General features: G+C 54.2%; 1 protein-coding gene across 6 annotated transcripts in view; it reads left to right on the forward strand.

Annotated features, from left to right (window-relative positions):
- Positions 1-1,830: 1,830 nt before the first annotated feature.
- Positions 1,831-23,347, forward strand: part of Ralgds (ral guanine nucleotide dissociation stimulator) — a 39,201-nt gene continuing 17,684 nt past the window's right edge. For 2 of the 6 annotated variants that reach the window (XM_021152630.1, XM_021152635.1), the window contains exon 1: positions 1,831-2,213. In XM_021152630.1, the coding sequence (XP_021008289.1) occupies positions 2,196-2,213 (18 nt within the window). In that variant the 5' untranslated portion in view covers positions 1,831-2,195. Of the gene's footprint in view, positions 2,214-21,854; positions 22,124-23,347 lie in introns of those variants that run through there. The other 4 variants (XM_029474259.1, XM_029474260.1, XM_021152626.2 and 1 more) reach the window with 3 other exon arrangements.

Below are 23,347 nucleotides of genomic sequence, written 5' to 3' on the forward strand. Positions count from 1 at the left end.
ATGCCTTGATTCTGAGGAGGCTTCTTAGACAGGGTTCAGGACCCCTCGCCTGCAGTAACCCTCAACTCCTGGCCTGGTATCACTTGGCACTCCAAGCTCCAGCTCCTCAGAGTCCCCATCATGCCTCCTGGGTTCCTATACAGTACCGCTTTGGGGTCTGTTGACCTTGTTTCAAAGCCATAATAATTGGACCTCATCATGACCCTTGACAGGTAGGGTCTCTGTGACTTCTGAAAGCCTGTTTCTTACATTGAAAATGGGTTAGTGGGGGCTGGAGAGATGGCTCAGTGGTTAAGAGCACCGACTGCTCTTCCGAAGGTCCTGAGTTCAAATCCCAGCAACCACACAGTGTCTGACAACCATCGGTAATGAGATCTGTCGCCCTCTTCTGGTGTATCTGAAGACAGCTACAGTGTACTTAGATATAATAATAAGTAATAAGAAAGAAAGAAAGAAAGAAAGAAAGAAAGAAAGAAAGAAAGAAAGAAAGAGAAAGAAAGAAAGAAAGAAAGAAAGAAAGAAAGAAAGAAAGAAAGAAAGAAAGAAAGAAAAGAAAGAAAATGGGTTAGTGGCTGGAGAGATGGCTCAGTGGTTGAGAGCACTGGCTGTTCTTCCAGAGGACCTAGGTTCAATTCCCAGCCTTCATAAGGCAGCTCCAAGGGACCAGATATCCTCTTCTAGATTTCTTGAACACTGCACATAAGTGCTACAGAAATGTATTATACACATAAGAAGTAAAATAAATTGAAAAAAAGAAAAGAAAATTAAGTGGGTTAGTGACTGCCCCTGTAAGTGTGCTTCCAAATAAAACAGGAAGATGGAGGCCCTCCATAGGCCTAGACAGGAGATCAGCGGCTGGGGAAGGCCCCGCCCAACACTGGACAAAGGATGAGCACTGCTTTTAAGTCAGGCACGGTTTAGGTGGTCACAAAAGCTGGTTAGCTGTGAACGTTGGTGCCACTGCTCATTATAAATGAGGCTTTTTGTTTAAGTATTTTGAGGCAGGGACTCACTCTGGACCCCTGGTTGGCATGAAACTTATTCTGTAGACCAGAATGGCCTCATAGTCAAGCTCTGCCAGCCCCTGCCTCCTCAGAGCTGGAATTTAAGGTGTGCACTTCCATACCCAGCAAGATTTATTTTTATTTATGTGTATGTGTGTAGCCAGAAGACAGCGTTGGAGCTCCAGAATAGGTGCTGGGAACTGAACTTGGCTCCTCTGGAAAAGCAGCAATCGTTCTTACCACCTGAACCATCTCTCCAACTCCCCAAATGAGGCTTAATCCCGAGTGATTAAGAACTCCTTGGTAGAAGTAAGTTACCGACCCCAACACCTGCTCATCCCCAGGTACAAGAACCTCCTTTTAGGTTCTCTCCTAACCGGCATACCAGCCAGAGGCAACCTGATTCTCTGTGGTGACAGGGAAGAGAAGGGATAGGAGAGATGAAGGTCCAGGGAGGGACTGGAGGAGCGACTTGACCTTCCTGCCAGTCTCAGTCTCCTGCCACCAAGATGAGTCCTGCAGGTGGCGTCGGGGTACCTAAGAAACTGAATGTCCAGGATCTCCATCCTGGAGCTGCCCCACGTCCACCTATACTCAGCACCCATGACCGTAATTCTAAACTCTGCCAGGGCAGGAGTACAGCGCAGGCGGCTGGGCAGAGGACTGGGGGGGTGGGCGTAGGGGCGTCGGGAGACAAACCCAGAGAGGCGTTCGGTGCGCGGCGCGTGCGCGCGGCTAGGCGGGGTCACGTGCGCGCGCCGGGCGGTGGACACCAGGCCGACGTCCCAGGTCTAGTCGCCTGCGCCCGGCAGGGAAAGAGGCCGAGCGTGTCCCCGAGCTCGCGCACCGGGGCCCGCCCCTCGCACCTGCGGGCGAGCTGGGCGGGGCCGGGGCGGGGCCGCGCTGTCTCCGCCCACCCGTCCCGAGCTCCGGGAGCTCCGGCGGAACCGAGCAGCGAGGCCCCAACGGCCAGGAGCGCGGCGAGGCGAGGCGAGGCGCGGGGCGCCGCGGCGCAGACAATGGAAGCGGCATTGGCGAAGGCCGCGGAGCTCCGGGCCTGGCGAGGACCGGAGGCCGCGCCATGAGCCCCGCAGCCGGACGCCCCGCTGCGCCGTGCGCGGGCCGAGGCGAGCGGCCTCTGCGAGCCCCGGGCCGCGCCCTGGGGCTGGCGATGAGCTGCCGAGGCTGAGGATGATGGTAGATTGCCAGGTGAGTCGGCATGGGGCCCTGTACCGGTGAATGAAGCCCGCACCCACCCGGAGAGCGAGCGTCCACGCAGAGCGTGCACTTAACGCTGTTCCGCGTCCAACCTGTCCAACCGGGTACAATCGAGAAACTGAGGTCTGGAAAGAGGCATGCCCGGTGGGCGGGGACCAGCGGAGAAGGGAGGGCTTCCGGCCCTTGGGGTCAGGGCTCAACCTTCGTGTATGGTTTGCTTGGGGAATGAGTCTCCTGAGGTCCTGGGGAACACTGGCTAACCCCCTCCTTGTGGAACCTACCCAAACACGAGCGCACACCCCTACTCACTCTCGATAGATCTACAGACTTCCTAGGTTTCCGAGGAGGGGTGGGACAGTGGAGGTGGTGTGGTGAGGTGGAAGAAGGAAGAGGCAGGAGGCAGCTCTGTCTTGGGGCTGAGGCGTCCAGTCTCCTAGCAACATTTGGGGGTGCCCATTGTACGAGAGGCGCTGATGGACCGAGAGATGTTAAGATTCCTGGGGTCTGCTTGTCTGGGGCCATCCTCAGACTAGCCTGGAGGGCAGGGCGGAGGTCCTTAGTGTGGAGGAGGCTGCTGAGGAGACGTTAGTTTCCTCCTTTGCACTTTAGGATGCTTGGCCCTTGTGACTCGTCCCCGCCCCCGGGGGTTCCAGGGGCTTGTGGAATGTCTTTTGGCTTTGGTTCTCCTACAATGACCCATAAAAATTCTAGGAAAATGCCTTCCCCCTGGTGGACTTGCTAAGCAGCCTTAGGGTTTGAGTGACTTAAAGGCCAGAGTAACTAGAGGGAGGCAAACTCTAGACCATTCCTCCAGGATCCAAGGACAAGACCACCCTCGTTAGAATGTGTGATTCTTATTTGAAATGGGGTCAGGGTCATTGCCTACACTGAAAGAGGAGGCCCCCTGAGTGAGCCAGAGTCCCAGAGCCATCAGAAGGAAAGAGGGGCGAAATGAGGGTACTGAGGTCTTTGTGGTAACCCCTGAAACATACAGGTCTTGTTCCTTTGCCCAGCTGGGGCCTGGGAGACCTGCTACCTTGACAACCCGCAAACAAAAGGTAGTGTTTTGTTTTCAGGGTTTCTTGCCTGGGGGCTGTAGTACTGGTACTGACCACTGGGGGGCAGCAGTATCCTTTTAGTCAATGGAGCAACTGCGGGGGAGGGGGGCAGAGTTCCAAGAATCATTCTTTCTGTGTTGTGTGTTCCACTCTTTCAGGCCTCCCCCAACTAGCATCCCTGTCCTCAGAGTGAGCTGGGTGTAAGGGCCCTGGCTTCCTCTTGTCTTTTCCCGTAGTGCCTTGCGTGCCTGAACTCTAACCAGTGGCTGCCTTGCTCCTGGGTGTGGCTCTTAAAATGAAGGCTGTAGGTAGGTCCTGCCCTTAGGAAACACCTAAGAGCCAGGCGTGGTGGCCCACGCCTTTGATCCCAGCACTTGGGAGGCAGAGGCAGGCGGAATTTCTGAGTTCGAGTCCAGCCTGGTCTACAGAGTGAGTTCCAGGACAGCCAGGGCTATACAGAGAAACCCAGTCTGGACCCCTCCCCCCCCCCAAAAAAAAGGAAACACCCAAGAATACAAGAGGAGAAGCAGACGTTCTGTTTATCCTCTGAGGTGTGAGAGTCTGCCCCTGACTCACAGCCAACGGCCCCCGGACCTTGATAATAATCCATTTCATGTTACAAGACCCACGCTGGTTCAGCTGAGAAGAACCACCTTGGGGCTCATCCTGCTGTGGTTGGCAGGATCCATGTTGACCATGAGACCTCTTTGGCTTCTTGGCCATGTGGACCTGCCTTTCTGTAAAACCGCTCATAACATCAGAACCTGCTTCCTCCTCAGAGTCGGGCAGGGAAGACGGAGGGCCAGGAGGAAACAAGAAATCCAGTAAGACACAAGATACTTTCTAAACAGAACATTGGCAGTGACCTTGTGGTCACGGTATTTGTTAGTTGGAAGCTAGTCAAATCCAGCACGCTTCAGGGGATGGGGTTAGGAATGGTGGGGATCCGTGGGCGGTGTTAGGGTTGATGTATGGGCTGAGCAGAAGACTTAGCATGCAGGCCAATGGGAGGTGTGTGCCAGAGGGGCACATCTGACTTTGCTTACCTGTCGACCCTCCAGTGTGTAGACTGGGAGAGGAGACCAAGAGAGGACATGACTGTCCCTATACCACTGCCCAGAGCCAGGCTTGCTGTGGTTTATATCCCTGCCACTCTCCATCCCTACCCACAATTCTTCCAACTCTTAAGGTTGTGTTTTAGTCACAGCTGACAGCAGTCCCCAAGTGTTACGGTGTCATCTTACACACACACACACACACACACACACACACACACACGGTTAAGTAGGTGCTGGAATGAGTCTCCACTGTGCTTATGGGAGACCAGGTAGGCCATGAGAGGAAAACAAAGAACAGAGATGGGTGACTCACATGGCCTTTAGCCTCCTGAGATTGAAGGGTCAGAGATATGGAAACACAGAGGTTGGTTGTCCTGGCACCAGGGTGGCCATGAGCAGCAGGAAGTGTCTTCTTCCTCACCTGCTATTGCCTCCATTGCTGTCAACCCCACCCCACCCCACCCCCATCTGCACACCTGCTGCTGTCTCTTGACTTTTTCTTCTTCCATTTTCAGGTATGTGTGTTATACATATATGTGCATATATGTTGTGCATGAGTTTTGGTTCATTTGTTTTGAGACTGGGTCTCTACATAGCACTAGCTATCCTGGGACTCACTGTGTAGACCCCAGAACTCACAGACATCCTCTTCCAAGTGCTGGGAACTCCAACACACTGGGCGTAGATGCATGTGTTGGCACATGCATATGGTAGGTGCTGTGTTTGTTGAGGGAGGCAGGGTCTCAACTAATAGGGCTGGGCTCTGGAGATTCCGTCTCTACCCTTTGAGGCTAGATTTATATCTGTCTGGATAGCCACAGCCATCAGGCATTTGCCTGAGTCGTGGAGGTCCTGGCCCTGTAACCTCTGAGCCATTTCCCCAGCTTCTGACTTTTACGGTCGTCTGAACTTGGTGAAGTAGCAGAGCTGGAGAGCCATTCATCCGTGAGCTTGAGCATCTCATAGGTCAGCCACACGAGAGAAAGCAGGAAGAGCAGTGCAGAAAGCTGTCAGGGAGCGAGGCAGGAGTCAGCGAGGTAGGCATGACGGTGACAAAAAGGTGACAGGCCTGGTACATTGTGTTAGTGTCCTGTGGCTGCTCTAGCAGGATGCCATATACTGGATGACCCAGTGCAACAGAAACCTCTCGTGGTTCTAGAGGCCAGAAGCCTAAAAGCAGGGCATCAACACCACTGAACCACAGCTTCTGGCATGGCTGTAGTCCTTAGCTTTAAATCCCCCTAAACATGCCAGTCCAAGTCCTCTGCCTCCACACAGCTGCCTCTGTGTCTCTGTGTGTGTCTGGTTGTCTCCATTACTTGTGTGTGTGTGTGTGTGTGTGTGTGTGTGTGTGTGTGTGAGGGTGAGCGTGAGCCCTGACCTGACCTGACCATCCCAGTCTAGCCTTGTGTTGACTGGATCTGCAGGACCCGAGGGCTTTCGGAAGGACACAGCTGAGCCTGTGACGAGGGTTATAGGAAAGGCCAGGTTCCTTAGGATGTGGCAGAATTTCATCTGTGTAGGAAGGCTTGAAGGCCACCAATGGTAGCACCAGCAGGTGGCGCTGTGACCTCTGGTGTGGAAGTTCAGTACTGCACTGCCCTGTCCCAGAGTTTCCACAAAAGCTCACCTGGTTGCCAGGAGACAAAGCAAACTGTAAACAGGTCAGGAGTCATCCTTGGTGACACACACTGAAGGAAATCAGAATGATAGCAGGCGAGCAGCAGGGTGTTGTTGTTGGTAACCATTGAGGAGGAGACCCAAGCTTCTCCCCCACCCCCTCTCCCCAACACACACACCTTGGGGCCTGGATTCACCAGTAAGTTGCCTTGGCCTACTGCAGTTTGCAGACAGCTCCCTACCTATTACCACAGGCCACAGGAAGTAGTTTTAGGAAAGGTGAGCTGCTTGTACAACACATGACTGGCAGGGACCTTATCCTTAGCCTGTCCCAGAGGAGGCATGTCTACCCAGCGTGGCATGCTGTCAACACTGGTTGGCTGGGCATGGGGACAACCCCTGGTTAGGTAATGGCAAGCCCCAGGTGACACTCCTTTACAGACAAGGGAGGGGCCAGGCACCAGGGCTAGGGTGGAGAATGCCTTCCAGTTATACTGGGCTTCTAGTGGTCACAGCCCTGTAAGGCAGGAAGAGCCTGAGTTGGTGGTTAGCAAGAATGGAGATGCAAACCAAGCTAGACAGATTTTTCATCCCCCTGACTCTAATGAGGGCCTCAACTCTGCTTTCTGTGTTGGGTCTTGAACCTCAAGAGAATCCTCTCTTAGAGGGTCACAGTGGTCCACGACTGTAATCCCAGCTGAGGCAGGAGAATTATGAGTTCAAGGTCATCCTGAGGTACACTGTGAAACCTGAATCCCCTACACATACCCTACACACCCCCCCAAACTGAGTCTTAGAGGCATAGGACTTTCTTGGATAGGTGGCTTCCTTGTAGGCAAGGTAGTTTTGGGGAGCCTCCAGGTCCCCTTACAGGTAGCTAAGACAGCCTGAGGAGGTAGAGATGGGAAGGAATGTGGCCTCTCCATAAAAATGACAAGTCCCAGAAGAAGGGAGAGTTCCCATGGCAACCTAGTACAGTTGCTTAGCAACCACAGTCCCCCAAAATACCTGCAGGAAGGCTCCCGGCTAGGGGCTTTCCCACCGCCTGTGTGTGGCTCTTAGCTCTGAGTGGTTACCTCCTGTGGTTGATCCACCCACACCTCCATATAGGGCCTAGCAGCCCTCAGCCCCTGGATCCTTACTGAGAGAAACCCCAGTCTACTCCCTCTTCCTATTACCCCAAGCTGCAGCTGCCTACCATCAGGCCAGTCCCTTAGCAACCAATGCCATTTTCTAGATATCTGAGTGACAATTGGACAGTGGTAGAATGTCAGAAAAATTCAGAATCAGCGGTACAGTCAATTGTAGCCTAGTGCCAGCCATTCCAGAGGGACAGGCATGATGTTTTAACAACACCCTGCCCCATACACAAATACCCTGTAGCCCCAGACTCCCTAGTCCTGGGGCAAGGCAGCATCCCAGGTGTGGCAAAGACCAAGAGTCCCCTGGAGCTCCTGGAATACAAGGCTGTGGTCCCAAACCAGCTTTGAGACTAACTAGCCGGCTGACCACAGCATAATTCCTCTTGACCTGTTTCTCCATCTCTGGCTCATCTGTCCCTTTCCCTTGTGCTCACCACTTTAAGCATCAATACTGCCCTGTAAGTTATGTCGCTTTGGGGACTTGCATGGGATGTGGGAAATCGGGCCCAGGGCCTGCACTTGGCTGAGTCTGCCTCCGCTGGTAGATTCCAGGGTTTGAGGTTGAGATAACTGGATTCCGGCGCACAGTCTGGGCAGCTGGACACTGGGCTTGAGGATTTAGTATTAAATATCCTGAAATGATTGCTAAGCCAGTCAGTGTTTTTTCGTTTGTTTGTATATTTTTTAGAACAATATCACCATGTAGATCAGGCTGGCCTTGAACTCATAGAGATCTGCCTGCCCCTGCCTCCTACGTTCTGGGATAAAGGTGTGTGCTACCATCCTTCAGAACCTGTCTGTGTTCTCTCTCCTTCCCCTTTCCCTTTCTCCAAGGAAATTCCCACTCCTGGCTTCCCTGCAAGGGAATAGGTAACTATAGATCCCCTTAGGTGCTGTGTTCATTTGTGGTCTCCAACCCTGTGCTGGAAGAAGGCTGTTCAGGGACACAGTCGAGCAAGAGGTGGTCTCTGACTACCTCCTGGACTGGCCTTGTAGCCCTGCCCTCAGACTGGGTGCATAATTAAGGAGCTGAGGCTTCTTGCTCTTGCGGGGCTGGGTGAGAGAACTGAGTCCTCTCCCTGCTCGCCTCCTCTGAGTTGAAACCCAGTGTGTTCCCCTGAAGAGGGCTGAGCCGTTGCCCTTGAGCACTGCCCAAGGCCCTTTATTGCCAAAGGAGATGAGGAGAGGTGGGCCTGTGTAACCTACCTTCTCTTCTGTCTCTTCCTGGATTCCATCCTGACCCTAGAGGTGACATGTCCCAAGAGACTGGGGGTAGGTGAGATAGCCCAGTAAAGTTCAAACTGGGCCCGGCAGTGGTGGCTCACGCCTTTAATCCCAGCACTTGGGAGGCAGAGGCAGGCGGATTTCTGGGTTCGAGGCCAGCCTGGTCTACAGAGTGAGTTCCAGGACAGTCAGGGCTATACAGAGAAACCCTGTCTCCAAAAACCAAAACAAAACAAAACAAAAGTTCAAACTGGGAGGGCAGAGAAGAAATGATTTTGAGTCCTTGGGGTTCTCCCTACCTGAAAGAAAGCCATTGCCAAGGAATCCACCCTTGCCTGACTGTGGCCCAGCCCTGATTGTCACAAGGAGGGGGAGGTGCTAGCAGGTCTGGCTTGTCTGGAAATCAGAAGGGAGGAGGATGAAGCCAGGTGGATGAAAATCCTCACTTAGCTCTTTAACCCCAAGCCTTCATGACCTCCCTCCCCTACAGGCTTAAAGGCATAAAGTGTATATGAGGGTGCTCAGACACCTGACACCACACAAGCAGGCCTTCCAAAGGCAGACAGCCACAGGATTCTCCAGAAGTGACTGCTCTTAGAACAGGCAGCAGGCAAGGACACTTGCAGGCTCTGAATTGAATCCACAGATATTCCCACTCAGACCCCAGGAGGTGGAGTCTGTTGTCTGAGCAATCTGACGTGGCCTTGCCTTCATCCACTGCTTCCCCCGGGGCCAGTTTCAGGCCTCTGAACTGAACATCCATGCTCAAGATTGGACTTTAATTTTAAAAGCAAGGTGGTTCACCTGGCTTGGAGCAGCCCTGAGTGGCCAGAGTGACAACCAGAGGCTGGAGGGAGCATGTGGGCAGGTGGTGTCCCCTGGGAAGGGGCTGAGATTCGTATTCTCAACATCTTTGGGATTCTAAGAGTGTTTCCTTCCTAGCAGCCAGGGCTGGGAAATCCCTTCACAGAGCCCTGGCTTCCTGCACTGCTCCCAGCAGCCCTGCCAGGAACGGGTGCTGGGCACAGAAGCTATAGATGAAGGAGGGAGCCACCGGGTAACAGTCTGTCCTTGTGGGGTAGTTGTGTGGGGAAAATGCGGTGCCTTCCAGGCCTCTTCCCAGGCCTCTCTCTGGGCCTTCAAGATGGAGCAACTGCATCGTTTGCTGCCTTGTGTGGGGTGCAGATCAGTGTGTGCTCTCTGTGTGCATGCTGCTGGGGTGGCTCGGGACATCTCCCTGCCTCAGGACACCCTTGCCCACTTTTGAGCAAATCCAGGCCCTTGTTTCTGTGATCCAATAATATGTGTCCCCAGACCTGACAGACCTACAGGTGGCTGGGCCAGTGTATATGTGAAGGGACAAGTAGCTGGGGCGGGGAGGGCTGTCGCATCCTAGCTGTGGGATAGGAAGGTGAGCTTTCACGCTCAGCTGCTTCGGTGTCCATTCTCCGATCTGTTCATATGTTCATCATTCTCAGCTCACCCAGCATTTCAGTGGCTAGGGAGTGCTCTACACAGTGCCTGGCGTGCATGGTCATTCTGTTATCATACTGGGGGCATGGAGACCAGGTTGCCCCTGGCAGGCCCCAACAGGAGAGGGGGCCTGGCAGTTTGCTCTTCTGTTAGGTTCCCAGATATGAGCATCTGAGAGTCTTGCCTTCTGGAAAGACACCAAAGAAGGACAAAATCAGGATCGGTAGAGAGCCAGCAGGTAGCTCGGGGGTGGGACAAAGCAGTACCAGCCCCCAGGCTGGGTAACTTCCTTGTTGGAAAAGTTCTGTGGGAAATAGGGCAGCAGGCACCAGCGCTGCCATCTCCTGGCATCTAGACGGAGTCTGAAGCCCTCTTTAGGTCAGGGCAACTCGGGAGGTCCTTCTGAAAGGGCAGTCCTGCTTCCCAGCCCTGGGCTGCAGGCTGGTGGCAGCTCTGGGCACGCAGTGTCCCTGGCACAGCAAACAGTCTCCTGCACCACAAGGGCCCATTTGTCCTGATTCCTGTGGTTCCCGAACCCTGGATGGCCATGGCCTGCTGAGCACAAGAGCCTGGCTGTGGGCTCCCCTCACCCACAGCCTCTCCCAGCTCTCCGCTGTCCCTTGGTGCCAGTGTCTCTGCTCAGGCCAAGCTGCACCAGAACAACCTATAGTTAGCCAGTGGCCAGAGACCCACTGCCTAAAATTGCTTCTGGCCAGCCAGGAAAGAGGGGGACCTTGTGCTGAGCCAGAGCTGACTTGGCATCTCAGGGCAAGATGATTTCTGGGAAGCACCTGGCTCTTGTTCTAAGGAAAAGGGTGCCTGCTTCCCAGAAAGCCTGGCTGTCACCTCCCTGCCTTCCTGTGCTTTGGTGTTTTGTTTCACTCTCCTCTGGGGCAAGACAACACTTTCCCTGGAGCAGGTGGGCCGACAGTGCACCCTTCCTCCTCCATGAAGCACTCGTAACCCTGAGGAATTATGACTAGAGTCCAGGAATTTGGAAGCCAGAGGAGCCACCAGGACAGTCAGATCCACCTGTCTATGCAGGTACTCATGAGTCTGCCAAGTCAGGTACCTACCCATGCCGGGAGCAGAGCCCCAGTCCTCCAGGGGCACCTGGCTCCCATCCCATCCCACCTGGCAGGCCTCAAGCTGACACAGCAGTGTTGGTGTGTGTGCTGTTATACGTGTGTGTATCCCCTTAGCTCTCAATACTTGTGAGGCATCTCAGCCTTCAAGCACACTTTAGCTGTGGACATAGATGAGAAGCAGGACACTGGGCTGCTGTGCCCATGAAGCTTAGGGCTTCCTGGCTTGTGACAGTTGCTGTGGCCTCCTCTGTGTCCCCCCTGCTCTTCTCCCCCCTCGGCATTCTCCTTTTCAAACATGAAGTTTACATGATGCCCTAGGGTCATAGGAGCAGAGGTAGATTTTTTTTTTATGGCAATTGTGAAATTTTGGTTTTGAGATAGGGTCTCATATAACCCTGACTGGCCTCCAACTCCATATGTAGCCACAGATGCCCTTGAATTCCCACTTCCCCTGTCCCCAACTCCCAGGTGCCAAGATGATAGGCATGGCCACCATGTCTAGTTTATGCATTTCTGGAGATGGAATCCAGAGCCTCATGCACACTAGGCAGCGCTCTGTCAACTGAGCAGGGTCCCCCAGCTCTAGAGATGGGTTTGCATCTGCTCTGTTTGCCAGCTTATCACCAACTCAGGCTGGCTGGGGGACCCCTGTGGTCCTAGATGGTCAGATCCTGTGACCTTTCTAGTTAAGTATCAAAACTGACCAGGTTTAGAAACTGTAGCATTTGTCACCATGTTGGTTATATTTTTGCAAAGGTGTCATGGCTCTTAATTTTTTTTAAAGATTTATTTATTATTATATCTAAGTACACTGTAGCTATCTTCAGACACACCAGAAGAGGGTGTCAGATCTCATTACAGATGGTTGTGAGCCACCATGTGGTTGCTGGGATTTGAACTCAGGACCTTCGGAAGAGCAGTTGGTGCTCTTAACCACTGAGCCATCTCTCCAGCCCGGTGTCATGGCTCTTAATTAGCAAAAAGGTCTGGTTAGAAGATCAACCCCGAGCAGCTTTGGGGTGCCATTCTTCTGAACAAGTGGCCCACGAAATCATCTTGCCCTGTCACAAGTGTTTCCACTGAACATTTCTTTTAAACATACAGCCTGTCTGAGGCAGAGATTAGCTTTTTGGGGGCTAGGACCAGCAAGGGAAAAAAACCGACAAAACCATCAGGTGGCTTAGAATTTTGTCCAGATCCTAGCTCACAGCTGCCACTTGGATCTTTCCAGTTGGAGGGAGGATACTTGCTGGACATCCCGGGGGCAGGCCCAGGCTGCAGGAGGCGGAGCTAATCCCAGCTGCTCCCCACCCCCACCCCCAGAGGAGCTTCAAGCTCTTGGCAGTGCTGGATCCTGCTGGGCCCAAAGCCAGTGGGAGTGGCTTGGGCGGGCACTTATTCTCAGGTCCTCCCCTTCTTGGCAATCTCATGACTCAGTGGTCTGGTGGGAGGCCTGGCAGCAGGCTGCCAGCACAGGAAAGCCCTGTGGTGAGCCAGTCTCTTGTGAGGTACTGCTGTGCTTGGGGCGGGCCTCAGCTGCCAGCCTGCTCCTGGTCCCCCTAGGCTTTGCCCAGCCTCCACATGCTGGGGCAGGTGTGGCACGTGCTTCTGTGCTCTTGGCCTCCCCAGTTCTGGACTGCAGGAGAAGGCAACAAAACCCCATGGCTTGCCCGGCAGTGGTGGCGCACGCCTTTAGTCCCAGCACTCAGAAGGCAGAGGCGGGCAGATTTCTGAGTTCAAGGCTAGCCTGGTCTACAAAGTGAGTTCCAAGACAGCCAGAGCTATACAGAGAAACCCTGTCTCGAAAAAACAAACAAACAAACAAACAAACAAAACCCACCCATGGCTCTATGAAGCTTCCCATAAGTCATTTGGAAGCTCTGGCTCTTCAAAACCCTAGGAGCTCCTCCTGACCATGGGTGACACCGCAAGGACAGAGGCATCCTGGTCTTTTTAAGGCAGGCAAGAGATTTTGGGAAGAGAAGCTAGGAACCAGCTACAGCCAGCAGCACTGGATGACTGGCCTTGCTGCGTGGCTGTGAGGAGCCTTTTCCCTGGCTCATTGTGGTGACTCAGTGACACACTGGGTGGTTTTTGTAAGGGAAGGCTCTCCGAGGTCACCGACCTAAACTATGGAATGAGTGGAAAAGATTTGCCCTTCAGGCCTAGTAGTTGGGACTCCAGGCACCAACCAGGTTACAGATAGTGGCCAGGAGAGAGAAGTCAGTATCCCAGCCTAGTCTTTGTCCACGACAGACCACCACTCTTGGTGACATGAACCCTGCAACCTTACTACGCCTGTCAGTGCTACCAGGCATAAATATTTTCTGATCTTTAACTTGATTGAGAGTAAAAGAAAGCAGGCAGCCCTGGACCCTGAGTGGGTCTGAGCATCTCCATGGCCTCGTGACCTTGGGGAGATTGTTTGCCTTCTCTGGGCTTCTGTCCCCAGCTTTACCATGAAGATAATGATGGTGGCTTCAGCATTCTGTCTCAGGCTGGGTGGGAAATGTTTTGTGTTCACTGAGAAGAGCGAAAAGCCTGGCCTGCCTGGGGACCAGGGCTTTGGTGTCTACCCCCTCTGTGGGTAAATCTTGTTTTGGGGCTGAGGAGTACAGACAATGGCAGCACCACTGCTCGGGGCCTTTTGGCCAGAGCTGAGGCCTGCACTCGCCCTGGCCCCAGAGAAGAAGCCAGTGAAGCACGGACCACAGGAACATGCGTGAGGTGACTTGATAACGGGCCCAGTTCCTGGTGTATGGTGGGGTAGAGGAACTGTCCTCTCCCTCCCCCATAGGACCCCCAGTGTCAGGTCAGCAGGCAGCAGGAAAGAAGAGCAGAGCCATGGCCCCAGTCAGCCTCAGGGACAGGATGCTGTGTGGAGTAAACAGCTCTGCGAGTCAGCACTCAGCTGAGTCACAGCTCCTAGCCTCCTAGCGACAGCCACCAGTTGTTTATAAACAATGGGCTCTCACCCTTCAGAGCCCCCCTCCCCACCTGTGAAGGGCGGGAAGACACTCCCACAGCAGTAGTACCCCCATAGATGTTAGCATCTGGGCCTAGGGACACCGTGCAGGCTTGTGTGAGTGGCCAGGTACCTTCTCCCAGGGCCACTGGTGTGTAGAACAGAGCAGATGACAGGGGTGTCCTGAGAGAATGGGCAGGAGCATATACACTGGTGTGCAGGCAGGGGTGGTGCGCTGTCCCTGTGGCAGGGGGCCCTTTGAGCCCACTCTGTGGCTCTGGGAGCTCCTGTGGCCATCCTCCGTTCCAGGCAGTGACAGTGACAGGTGTCACGTGGCTCCCGAGGGCCTGGAACAAAGGGCCTGCTCTCTCAGGGCCAGCCTGTGGCAGGGTGGGGCTGGGAGCTACTGGCTCCTCCCTCTCTTTGGTCCCTCCTCCTGGAACCCCAGCTTCAGGAGTGGCAGCTGGTCCTTCTGGTCCTGTTCTTTGACCTAGCTGTGACTCAGACCCTCCAGCCCTCTCAGCTTGCTCAGTGTTGCTGCCCCAGGCAGCCCTGCCCTGTGAGAATCAGAATAGCCGCAGGATCAAGCCCTGCAGCCTACACTGAGGTTGGGGCGGGTTGAGGAAATCAGAGTGCTAGGCCTGGAAGATGCTGGGAGGGCTGGAGGGAGTGTCTGTGGGGCAGTAAGGAGCCTGCATCCGAGGCAGGCATTGTATCTTGCACAGGCCTGGCAGTCAGGAAGTCCATGTAAACGCTGCTCCGTCAAAGGCACAAACATAATGCCGTTGCCCTTCTGGTCCCTTCGTACTTCCTCCACATGCCTCTGTGGGGAAACCCCTTTTTCACGGGTAAACCTGTACTGGCCAACGCCAGTGGTTAGGTGGGTAGTACAGGAGAGAGAGGCCAATATGGAGGAGTGTGGTGTGCTTGCAAGTCCTGCAGGCGGCAGCACCAAGCAGGCACAGGAGCCAAGGCTTGAAGCCCCCTCCCTCCTCAAGGCTTGGAGCCACACTGATCAGTCAGTCAGTCACTCTGGAAGAGTCACAGGAAGACCATTGAAAGAGGGTGTGCATTGCTCAGAGAGTAGAGTTGGGGGGCTGGCGGGCTCAGTCTGGATGCTGGGTCTCTGCCACCCCCACTGGGGATTGAAGTGCCTCTGGGGGAGCTGGAGATTCCCTGGCCACCACTGGCTTCCTGCCTCTTCGGTGCTGGAAGCCCAGCGAGAGTTCCAGGAGGGTAAAGATACAGCCTGGCTTCTGCCTACTTCCTCCTGGGCTTGGTGGGCCTTGGGTCAGGTCTGTGGTTGCAGACAGAAGCAGCCTGTGGGCTTGGCTGTAGGAGCCAGGCTTCTTCCCCTGACCCTGGTTCTTCTGGGTCAGAGGCATGTTGAGCTCGGTTAGTAGCTTCCAGTGTTTGTTTTGCAGTAAAATCAGGGGAAGGATGGTGAGCTGCTCTAAAGCCTGACACCAGCTCAGCTGCTGCCTTTCTCCTGACAGACAGACATCCCACCTACTTCTTCTGTGGTCTCTTTTCTGAAATCTTGGCGGGCATAGTACTCAGTGTTTACCACCCTACTCGGTCTCTGCTGAAAATGAAGTACTGTGCCCGGTGGGCTGGCAGCACCTGTAATCCCAGCATTAGGAGTTCAAGGTCATCCTGGGCTTCATAGTAAGGGAGAGGTCAGCCTGGGCTACAGGACACCATCTCAAAAACAAACAAACAATCCATGCCAGGGGCTGGAGAGATAGCTCAGTGGTTAGAGCACTGACTGCTCTTCCAGAGGTCCTGAGTTCAATTCCCAGCAACCACATGGTGGCTTACGACCATCTGTAATGGGATCCGATGCCCTCTTCTTATGTGTCTAAAGACAACTATAGTGTACTTATATACATAAAATAAATAATTGTTTTTTTAAAAAAAATCCATGCCAAATACCCGGGACAGGAGCTATGAGTTAGGTGGTCAGGAAAGGCTTCTAGAATGGTGACATGGGGCTTTGAGACCTGACTTATGCTCATTTGGCGACTCTGCTCCTGACAAAGGCTGCTTTGATCCCAGTGTAGAGAGTTCCAGCCCCCCAAGGGAGATCCATGGAATGAGGTCTTGGTGGCAGAGGATAGGAGGAGAAAGCTAGGTCTACCTAAGGGGTATAGGTTAGCAATAGATGACTAGGCCAGCCCAGAACAGAGTCCTGGCCACTCATCCTTGCTTGCCTTGTGGCCTGGTACAAGCGGGAATTCCTGGCCCTGCCCGTCACAGCAGCAGGTATGACAGCCATGCAGGTGACAGTAGGCCTAGGCACTCTTGGAGCTCAACTCCACTGGGGCAGGCGGGCTACAGACACAGTATCCGACAGCCTGCCAAAGAGCCCACTCCCCACTGGGTTCTCGCCCTGCTATGGCCCGGGAAGCAGACCGGGTCCATGCTAGGCCTGCTGTGCCCAGGGGGAGGAAGGGCTCAGTGTTCTTCGCCTGTGTCTCAGTGGTGACTGCCAGGCGGTGGGCCATTGCCCGCCGCACCACTGCCCACTCTCCCACTCCTCCGACACCTTGCCCGGCACCCCTGCTGGCACCCACTGCTGAGGTAAGTGTTTGCCAGAAAGGCTGTCAGGTCACAGCCAAGACCTGGCCTGGGCCGTGGGAGTTGGCACCTTAGGGCTCCTTACTCTTCTTGTCAGAACTGGTTGAAGGAGTTTGGTTAGAAGCACCAGGAGACTGTCTCCTGTACCCGGTGTCAGCTTAGAGGCTGGGGTGCTGTGTATGAGCTCTGGCTGGCCACCTGTCCCCAGCAGTGGCAGACAGCATGCCTGTGGGCCGTCACAGCAGCTCACAGCTAACATCGGATGGTGCTTCTTGGATTATACTTGACTCAGAGCGATAGCTGGTATGTGGTCCTCATTGTTTTCTTAGTGTCTCCTTCTTTCTGAGAGAGATATTGAGCTCTGATTTGCGCCTGGGGCTCTGAAGACGTGGAGCAGGGAGTAGGGCTCAAAGCCGGGTTCCAGAGCCTCAGGAAGCTTCCTACCTGGCACTTGGCTGAGTGTAAGAGGAGGGCCAGGCTGGCAGCCTGCTGAACGCTCTCGGGGAAGGGAGGGAATGGGAGCCTGATGCCAGGGCCTTTCTGGGGTGTGCTGGGGGACAAATGTCACTGCCTCTAGGCTTAGGGACCGATGAGACTGTGGGACACATGGAGCTACTGCACGTGCTCAGTGGCTCCCTTGACTGCTCTGATCAGCTCACACAGGCCACGACTTGTCTATTCCTCCACCACCATGCCCCCGGCCTCCCACTACCAGCTCCTCTCTTCAGTTTTCAGTCTGGGTTCAGCTCTGAATCTCCATTTCCGTTTTTATGTGCTTGTGTCCTTACTGTCTTTCTTCTCTGCCTCTGTGTACTTCATGTGGCACCTGGAGCATTAGTGGTACCCAGGGTTGTCAGTGTGGGTAGGTCCACAGTGGGTATCTTGTGACGGGGGTGGGGGGCAGTCAACAGGCTGGCAGCGTGGAGTTTCGCTGGTGGGACAGAGTGTAACAATCCAGAGTGTGAATTCCCTGAGGCTGAAGCCAGAGAGGCTAATCAAGACTCAAGTGTCCTTACAGGGGCCATCTCCATTGCCCCAGGCTTGATGTATGTGGGGTGTGTGTGTGTGTGTGTGTGTGTGTGTGTGAGTGAGACAGTCATTTAGTGTGCATGTATGCACAGACAACTCTTTTACTATTTTTAATTATATTTAGATGCGTGTGTCTGCATGTGGGTATAGCTATTCGATATCAGAAATGTCAGGGGTGTCAGATCCCCTGTGGTTGGAGTTAGAGCTAGCTGTGGATGCAGGGAACTGAACTTAGATCCTCTGCCAGGGCAGTGAGTGCTTTTAACAGTTGAGCTATCACTCCAGCCCCTCTTATTTATTATTGTGTATGCATGTATGTGTGATGTATGTGGGCATGTGTGCCACGGTGCATGGGTGGTGGTCAGGAGACAGTTTGCTTGGCATGTGTGCCACCGTGCATGGGTGGTGGTCAGGAGACAGCTTGCTTGGAACTTAGTTGGCTTCCGGAACTACTGAGCTTCAGGCTGCTTTTGTTCCAGTTTTCCTTGGACAGCAACTCTATGTGAGGTCAGAGATTTGGGGTAATCATGTCACATCCCTCCACCCAGTATGACCTCCTGGGGGAGTTGCTATTTTCAGTTCTCTCCTCCATTGTGTGGAGAGGCTCCTGAGACTGACTGCAGGGCACCGGGTTGAGCTGGGCCACTCAGGCCCAGGTGCGTCACCTCCCGCCAAGGTGTGTGCTCACACGCCCACACAGGGCCACCCCAGAACCCAGGCAGGCCAGGAATGATGATGCCCTAGTCGGGAAATGACAGAGGAGCTGGGCTAGGCTGGGCCACACCTTAGCAGTGTCCTCCTGCCATGCCGGCAGGCCTTTACCTGCCATCCGGGGATGAAAAGTCGTCTGTTGTTTTGAAGCAGGGTCTTGCTCTGAGGCCTAGGCTGGTTCCAGGTTGATAATCTTCCTGCCTTAGCCTCCCCAGTGCTGGGGTTGTAGCACCAGCCTGGGTGTGAAGAAGTGTTGGCTCATTTCTGTGGTCGTCCTGACATTGCCTGGTGTCCAGGTCTGGCTCTGGCTGTCTGCTACCCAGCAGACATGGAACTAGGCCCCTGAGAACCATGGCAGGGGCAACCTTGGCAGCATGAAAGGACTAGCGATGCACTCACTGAAGTGGTGTAAGGACGGACGCATTTTCATCCTAGTCGGGGGAAGATTCAGAAGACAGGAAGTCAGACTCCAGGGACCTAGACAGTTGTGGGGCTCATTTGTCTGAGCATCAGGGAATGGTGTCCAGGGGTAGCTAAAGCCCACAGGTGCCAAGCGGCTCAGCTCCCACCTAGCCTCTAGTCTTATTCAGGAACACAGCTGCTGTGCTCAGGCCACGCAGAGTTACGGGAGATGCCTGAATTTTGGATTTTTATGTGAAATCACCTGACCTTTTACTGTTGGCTCAAACATTTAAAAACACTTTGCAGTCCAAACAAAATACATGTGTGAGGTGCTCTTGGCTTCCCTCTAGTCTTCGCCTGTCAGCTCAGAGCCTTGCTCTCTGAGGAACATCGTCCAACTGTGTAAAGTCAGCATTGTTCCTGAGGGGTTTGTTGTGCCTCCCAGTGAGGGCCAGCTGCGTTCCCAGGAGGGCTGGGATGAGGAAGAGGAGAGAGACCAGTTCCTTGTAACCGTCTCTTGCAGAGGTGAGCATGCTGTGTGACAGCCTTGGTCTCACTCCTGGTCACCAGGGCTGTCCCCAGCCTCCCTTAAGAGTATGTGAACTTCGGGACTTAGTTCCCTGGGCACCCACTGCCTGAGGCTGCTTTGTTCTCAGGATCCTGTCAGTGGCTGGGCTGAATAAAGCACATAGAAAATGGCTCAGATCTAGCCCAGGGTCACTACCCCCCACCAGGGGCCTCAGAGGGCGAGTCTTCAGCCAAGCCCCTTTGTTCTTTTAACTTTTATTATGGAGAGATCCCAAATAGACTCAAGGTAGGGAATATGGCATAATATGGCTTTAATAACATCAGTTCATCTGTAAATCCCAGGCACAGCCATAGAACGCCCCCTTTTCTTTTCCCCTTGGTGCTGAGGACTGAGCCCAGGGCCCCACACTTGCTGGGCAAGCTCTCCATCACTGAGCTAAATCCCCACCCTGCCATATCACTCTCAACAGTAACCACACCATAGTGGTGGCTAAGAAACAATGTCCAAGTCCAGATGTCCGTGTCCAGCCAGGCATGGTGGCACACGCCTTTAATCCCAGCACTCAGAGGCAGAGGCAGGCAGATCTCCGAGTTCCGGGACAGCTAGGGCTATGCAGAGAAACCCTGCTTCAAAAACAAAAAAAGAAGAGGAAGAGGGGAGCAGCAGCAGCCAATGCCATCAATTTATGGTAGTCTTCAGCTACCTAAGGTTGACCCTGCTCCAAAAATATTAAATGGAAAATTCTAGAATCAAATCTCTTGCTGTTCTGAGCAACTTAATGAAATCAAGCCTTTTCTCCCCACGCCACGCCACGCCTCCCATGTGAAGTCATCCCTTTGCCCGCTATACTCAAACACTGCTTGCTTAGGGAGCAACCTGGCTGCCTGGGTCATTGCTCTGACCATTGTGGTGCCTAGCACAGTTCACTGTTCCCCTTATTTCAGGATCCTGCTGGGTATCCTAGAGTGCATCGCCTTGCTACTCAACAGTCAGTTTGTTCATATCAGGTTCACAAACCCACATACTGGCTGGTATCTCTTCTTTCTGTGTACCTCCACACCCCCATATATTTGTTAGCAAAGCAAAACCTGTCTGTGTGTCCTACAGGCTGGATCTCCATAGGTTATAGACTGGTGGTGTGTGGAGGCTATCCTTCTGACTCCTGCTGCTCCCCCACGTGATGGTTAGATTTAGGTGTGGGTTGCAAGACGTTCTTCACTGTCCCGAATATGCTGTCCTTATCCCCTCTCTTTTGATGGGCCTGCTCTTGGTAAAGGGTATTCCCTGTAGGCCGGGGGCTAATCATGAGGGAATGCTTAGGAGGCCTTGGGGAGGGCTCTGCTTTCTGGGAAGTATCTAAAAAGTCACAGCTGGTGCTGGGGATGCTGAGGGTGTGAGCCCTGTGGGGTCTAGGGCAGCAGGCAGGAACATGAGGACACTTATATTGGTGAAAGGGGGTCAGAGTAAAAAGGCTTGAGCTGTTGGCCTATGGGAGTGAGGAGTTTGTTTGTCTGTGTGGCTTTATGTCTCTGTGTATCTGCCTACACATATGTGTGTCTGTGTTTCTGTATCTGTGCATGTGATATCCATGAACAGACTTCCCAGGAGGGAAATGCAGAACGAGACAGGAAAGGAACTTGATAAAACAGGTGGACAGCAACCAGAAAGGCAGAGTAGACGATAGAACCTCACCTCTGCCACCGTCCATCCCTGCAATTAGTGTGTCTGGAGGCAGCCTGCCTGCCGACGGCCTGCCCGCAGGGTTGACGCCTGGGGACTAAGTATCAGAGAGAAGCGGCCCTTAGAAAAAGAAAGCCAGAATAGGAGAGAGCAGCAGGGTCAGGAAACAAAGCTGAGCTGCTGCCGGGTCCTTGGCCCAGGAATGGGGCTGGGGAAAAGCCTACAGAATGTGTGGGAGCCACTGCCTTCCTGTGATATACCCCACACACCTGGACTTCCTGGAGGTAGGGCAGAGCCCGGGGTTCTGAGCAGCCTTAGGGGATCTCCACACCTAGCCAAATCTGCCTATCTTTTTCTTAAATCATATTCACTGGAGCCTGTTCATAAAAATACTTTCCGACAATTAAAAATTTCAGAGAAAATTTAGGCCTTGGGGCGGGAGAGATGGCCCAGCACTCACAGTTTGTTCCCCTCAGACACCAGTATATACCATGTCTGCAGTGTACACACATACATGGCAAATAACAGTACACATACAATAAAATAAACAAGCCTTTAAAAGTACACCACCTCACCTAGTGGTAACCAGCATTGCTTTTGCACAGTAGGTCTGTCTAGTTTGTGCATGACTGTGGTGACTGGTGCTGAGGCTGGAAGCATCCCTCTCCCAATGGAGCTTGGACTGGATGCCAACGCCCTGTGGACACTGAGCCCAATCAATCCTTAGGGTCATCCTTACCCGTGCTCTGATATATGAGCACATAGCCAGTGACCTCATGACATCCTCCCAGTCACACTCTTGGAGGAAGTCATTTACATTACCCATACTTTCTAGGTGAAGAAACTGAGGCTACAGAGCTAGGGGGGTGTTGTAACTGGAATTCCCCGGAAGTGGATCTGATTTCAGCAAAACAGCATCACGGGCACGCCCACACAATACATAGACTGTGTATGCAAGCGTTGTCCACCAGGCCTGCCAACTAGAGGAGGCCCACGCCCCCTCTGAAGCCACTCCCCCAGCAGCCCACGCCCCCAGCTGACATCAGCGAGGCCCGGCCCCTGGCGCAGAGCGCAGGCAGCGCGGAGCCGCGCCGGCCCTGCGCCCGCGCTGCCCGGGGTCTAGCGGCCCGCCGGCCACCCGCGCCACCGTGAGTCGTCCATGGTGCAGCGCATGTGGGCTGAGGCGTCCGGGCCCATAGGGGGCACCGAGCCGTTGTTTCCCGGCTCCCGGCGCAGCCGCAGCGTGTGGGACGCCGTGCGCCTGGAGGTGGGCGTCCCCGACAGCTGCCCAGTGGTGCTGCACAGCTTCACGCAGCTCGACCCTGATCTGCCGCGCCTGGAGGTGGGTGAGCCGAGGCCCAAGGTCCTGTGCAGCATTGTGTGTGGCTTGGGGGAGGGGGGGGTCCTTCCTCAGAAGTCCCCCTGCTGTATCTGCCCCGGGGCAGCCAGTTGGGCATTACAGCTTCCAGCACACCCTCAGCAGTAGGTGGGGAATCAGAGCTGAATTTCCATACCCCCTCAATTCATCCCGGTACCTGCTCCCACCCATCACAGGTGTGACAACGCCAATTACTGCAGTCAGTCAAACCTTTAAGCCCCTCCATGCTGTCACTATTTACACGCCTGTGGTGTGTGAATGCACCAACCACGAGGGCCTATCCTCATTTCAAACCCTTGTCAATGGGGCGCGTTACACGAGGAGGCCACAATATAGTAGACCAGCAAGTGGTTGTGGTGGCACAGCCCTAAACTCCCAGAGGTGAGTGGGACCTCAGGGGCCTTTGAATACCCATCACTGAGTCAGACATAGGTCTAATGACCCGGGAACATCAAGGCTGTTCAGAGGAGGCAGTGGCAGGAAGGGAGTGGATGGGCTGGAAGATTCAGAGGCCATGCCTTTATGTGTGGGAGGTGGGAATAGTGAGTGTGGGTAGGAGCTTGTTTCTAGTGTCCTGGGCAGGGACACCCAGCAGTGCCCTCTTCCTTCCACCTTAGTGTACACCTGCCACCATGCCCCAGGGGTAGTGGAATCCCAAGGCAGCCCTGCATCCTGCTCTGCCTAAAGAAGGCTCAGACAAAGCATGCTCGGGAACTTCTGGTCATGGGGCCCCCAGGCCTAGGAGGCCTCTTGTGCTTGGCAGGTGTCCCAAGCCAGGCTGCTCATTCACCCAGTGGTCTCATCCTGGAGGCGGCTGGGGAGGGACTCCGAGGAGCTTGGTGGTGGGCGGCCCACCACCAGCCCTGCACTCATCTGGCTTTCATTATGTCTGGCAGAGTCTCCGGCTTTGTGTGCTGGAAGGGCCTAGCCTGATCACTCCTGGAGGGGGGTGTCAAGCTTCTCTCTGACTCTGTCCAGCTACATCCCTAAGGACCCTTTGTGGCAGGGCTGTTGAAAGGTTCTGTTCCTGCATGGGTTGCTGCTATCTGTGCCTCCTCTGCTGCCCTCTCTCCAGGCCTCTGTGTTGTCATGCAGCCTGGTCACTGTTTAGAAATCAGAGGGGAAGCTTCTGGCTGGGGCAGGAAAACCAGGGTCCTGGCAGGAGAGGAGGCCACAGCCGGAAACTGA

This window comes from Mus caroli, chromosome 2, assembly GCF_900094665.2.
Source record: "Mus caroli chromosome 2, CAROLI_EIJ_v1.1, whole genome shotgun sequence".
Lineage (NCBI taxonomy): Eukaryota > Metazoa > Chordata > Mammalia > Rodentia > Muridae > Mus > Mus caroli.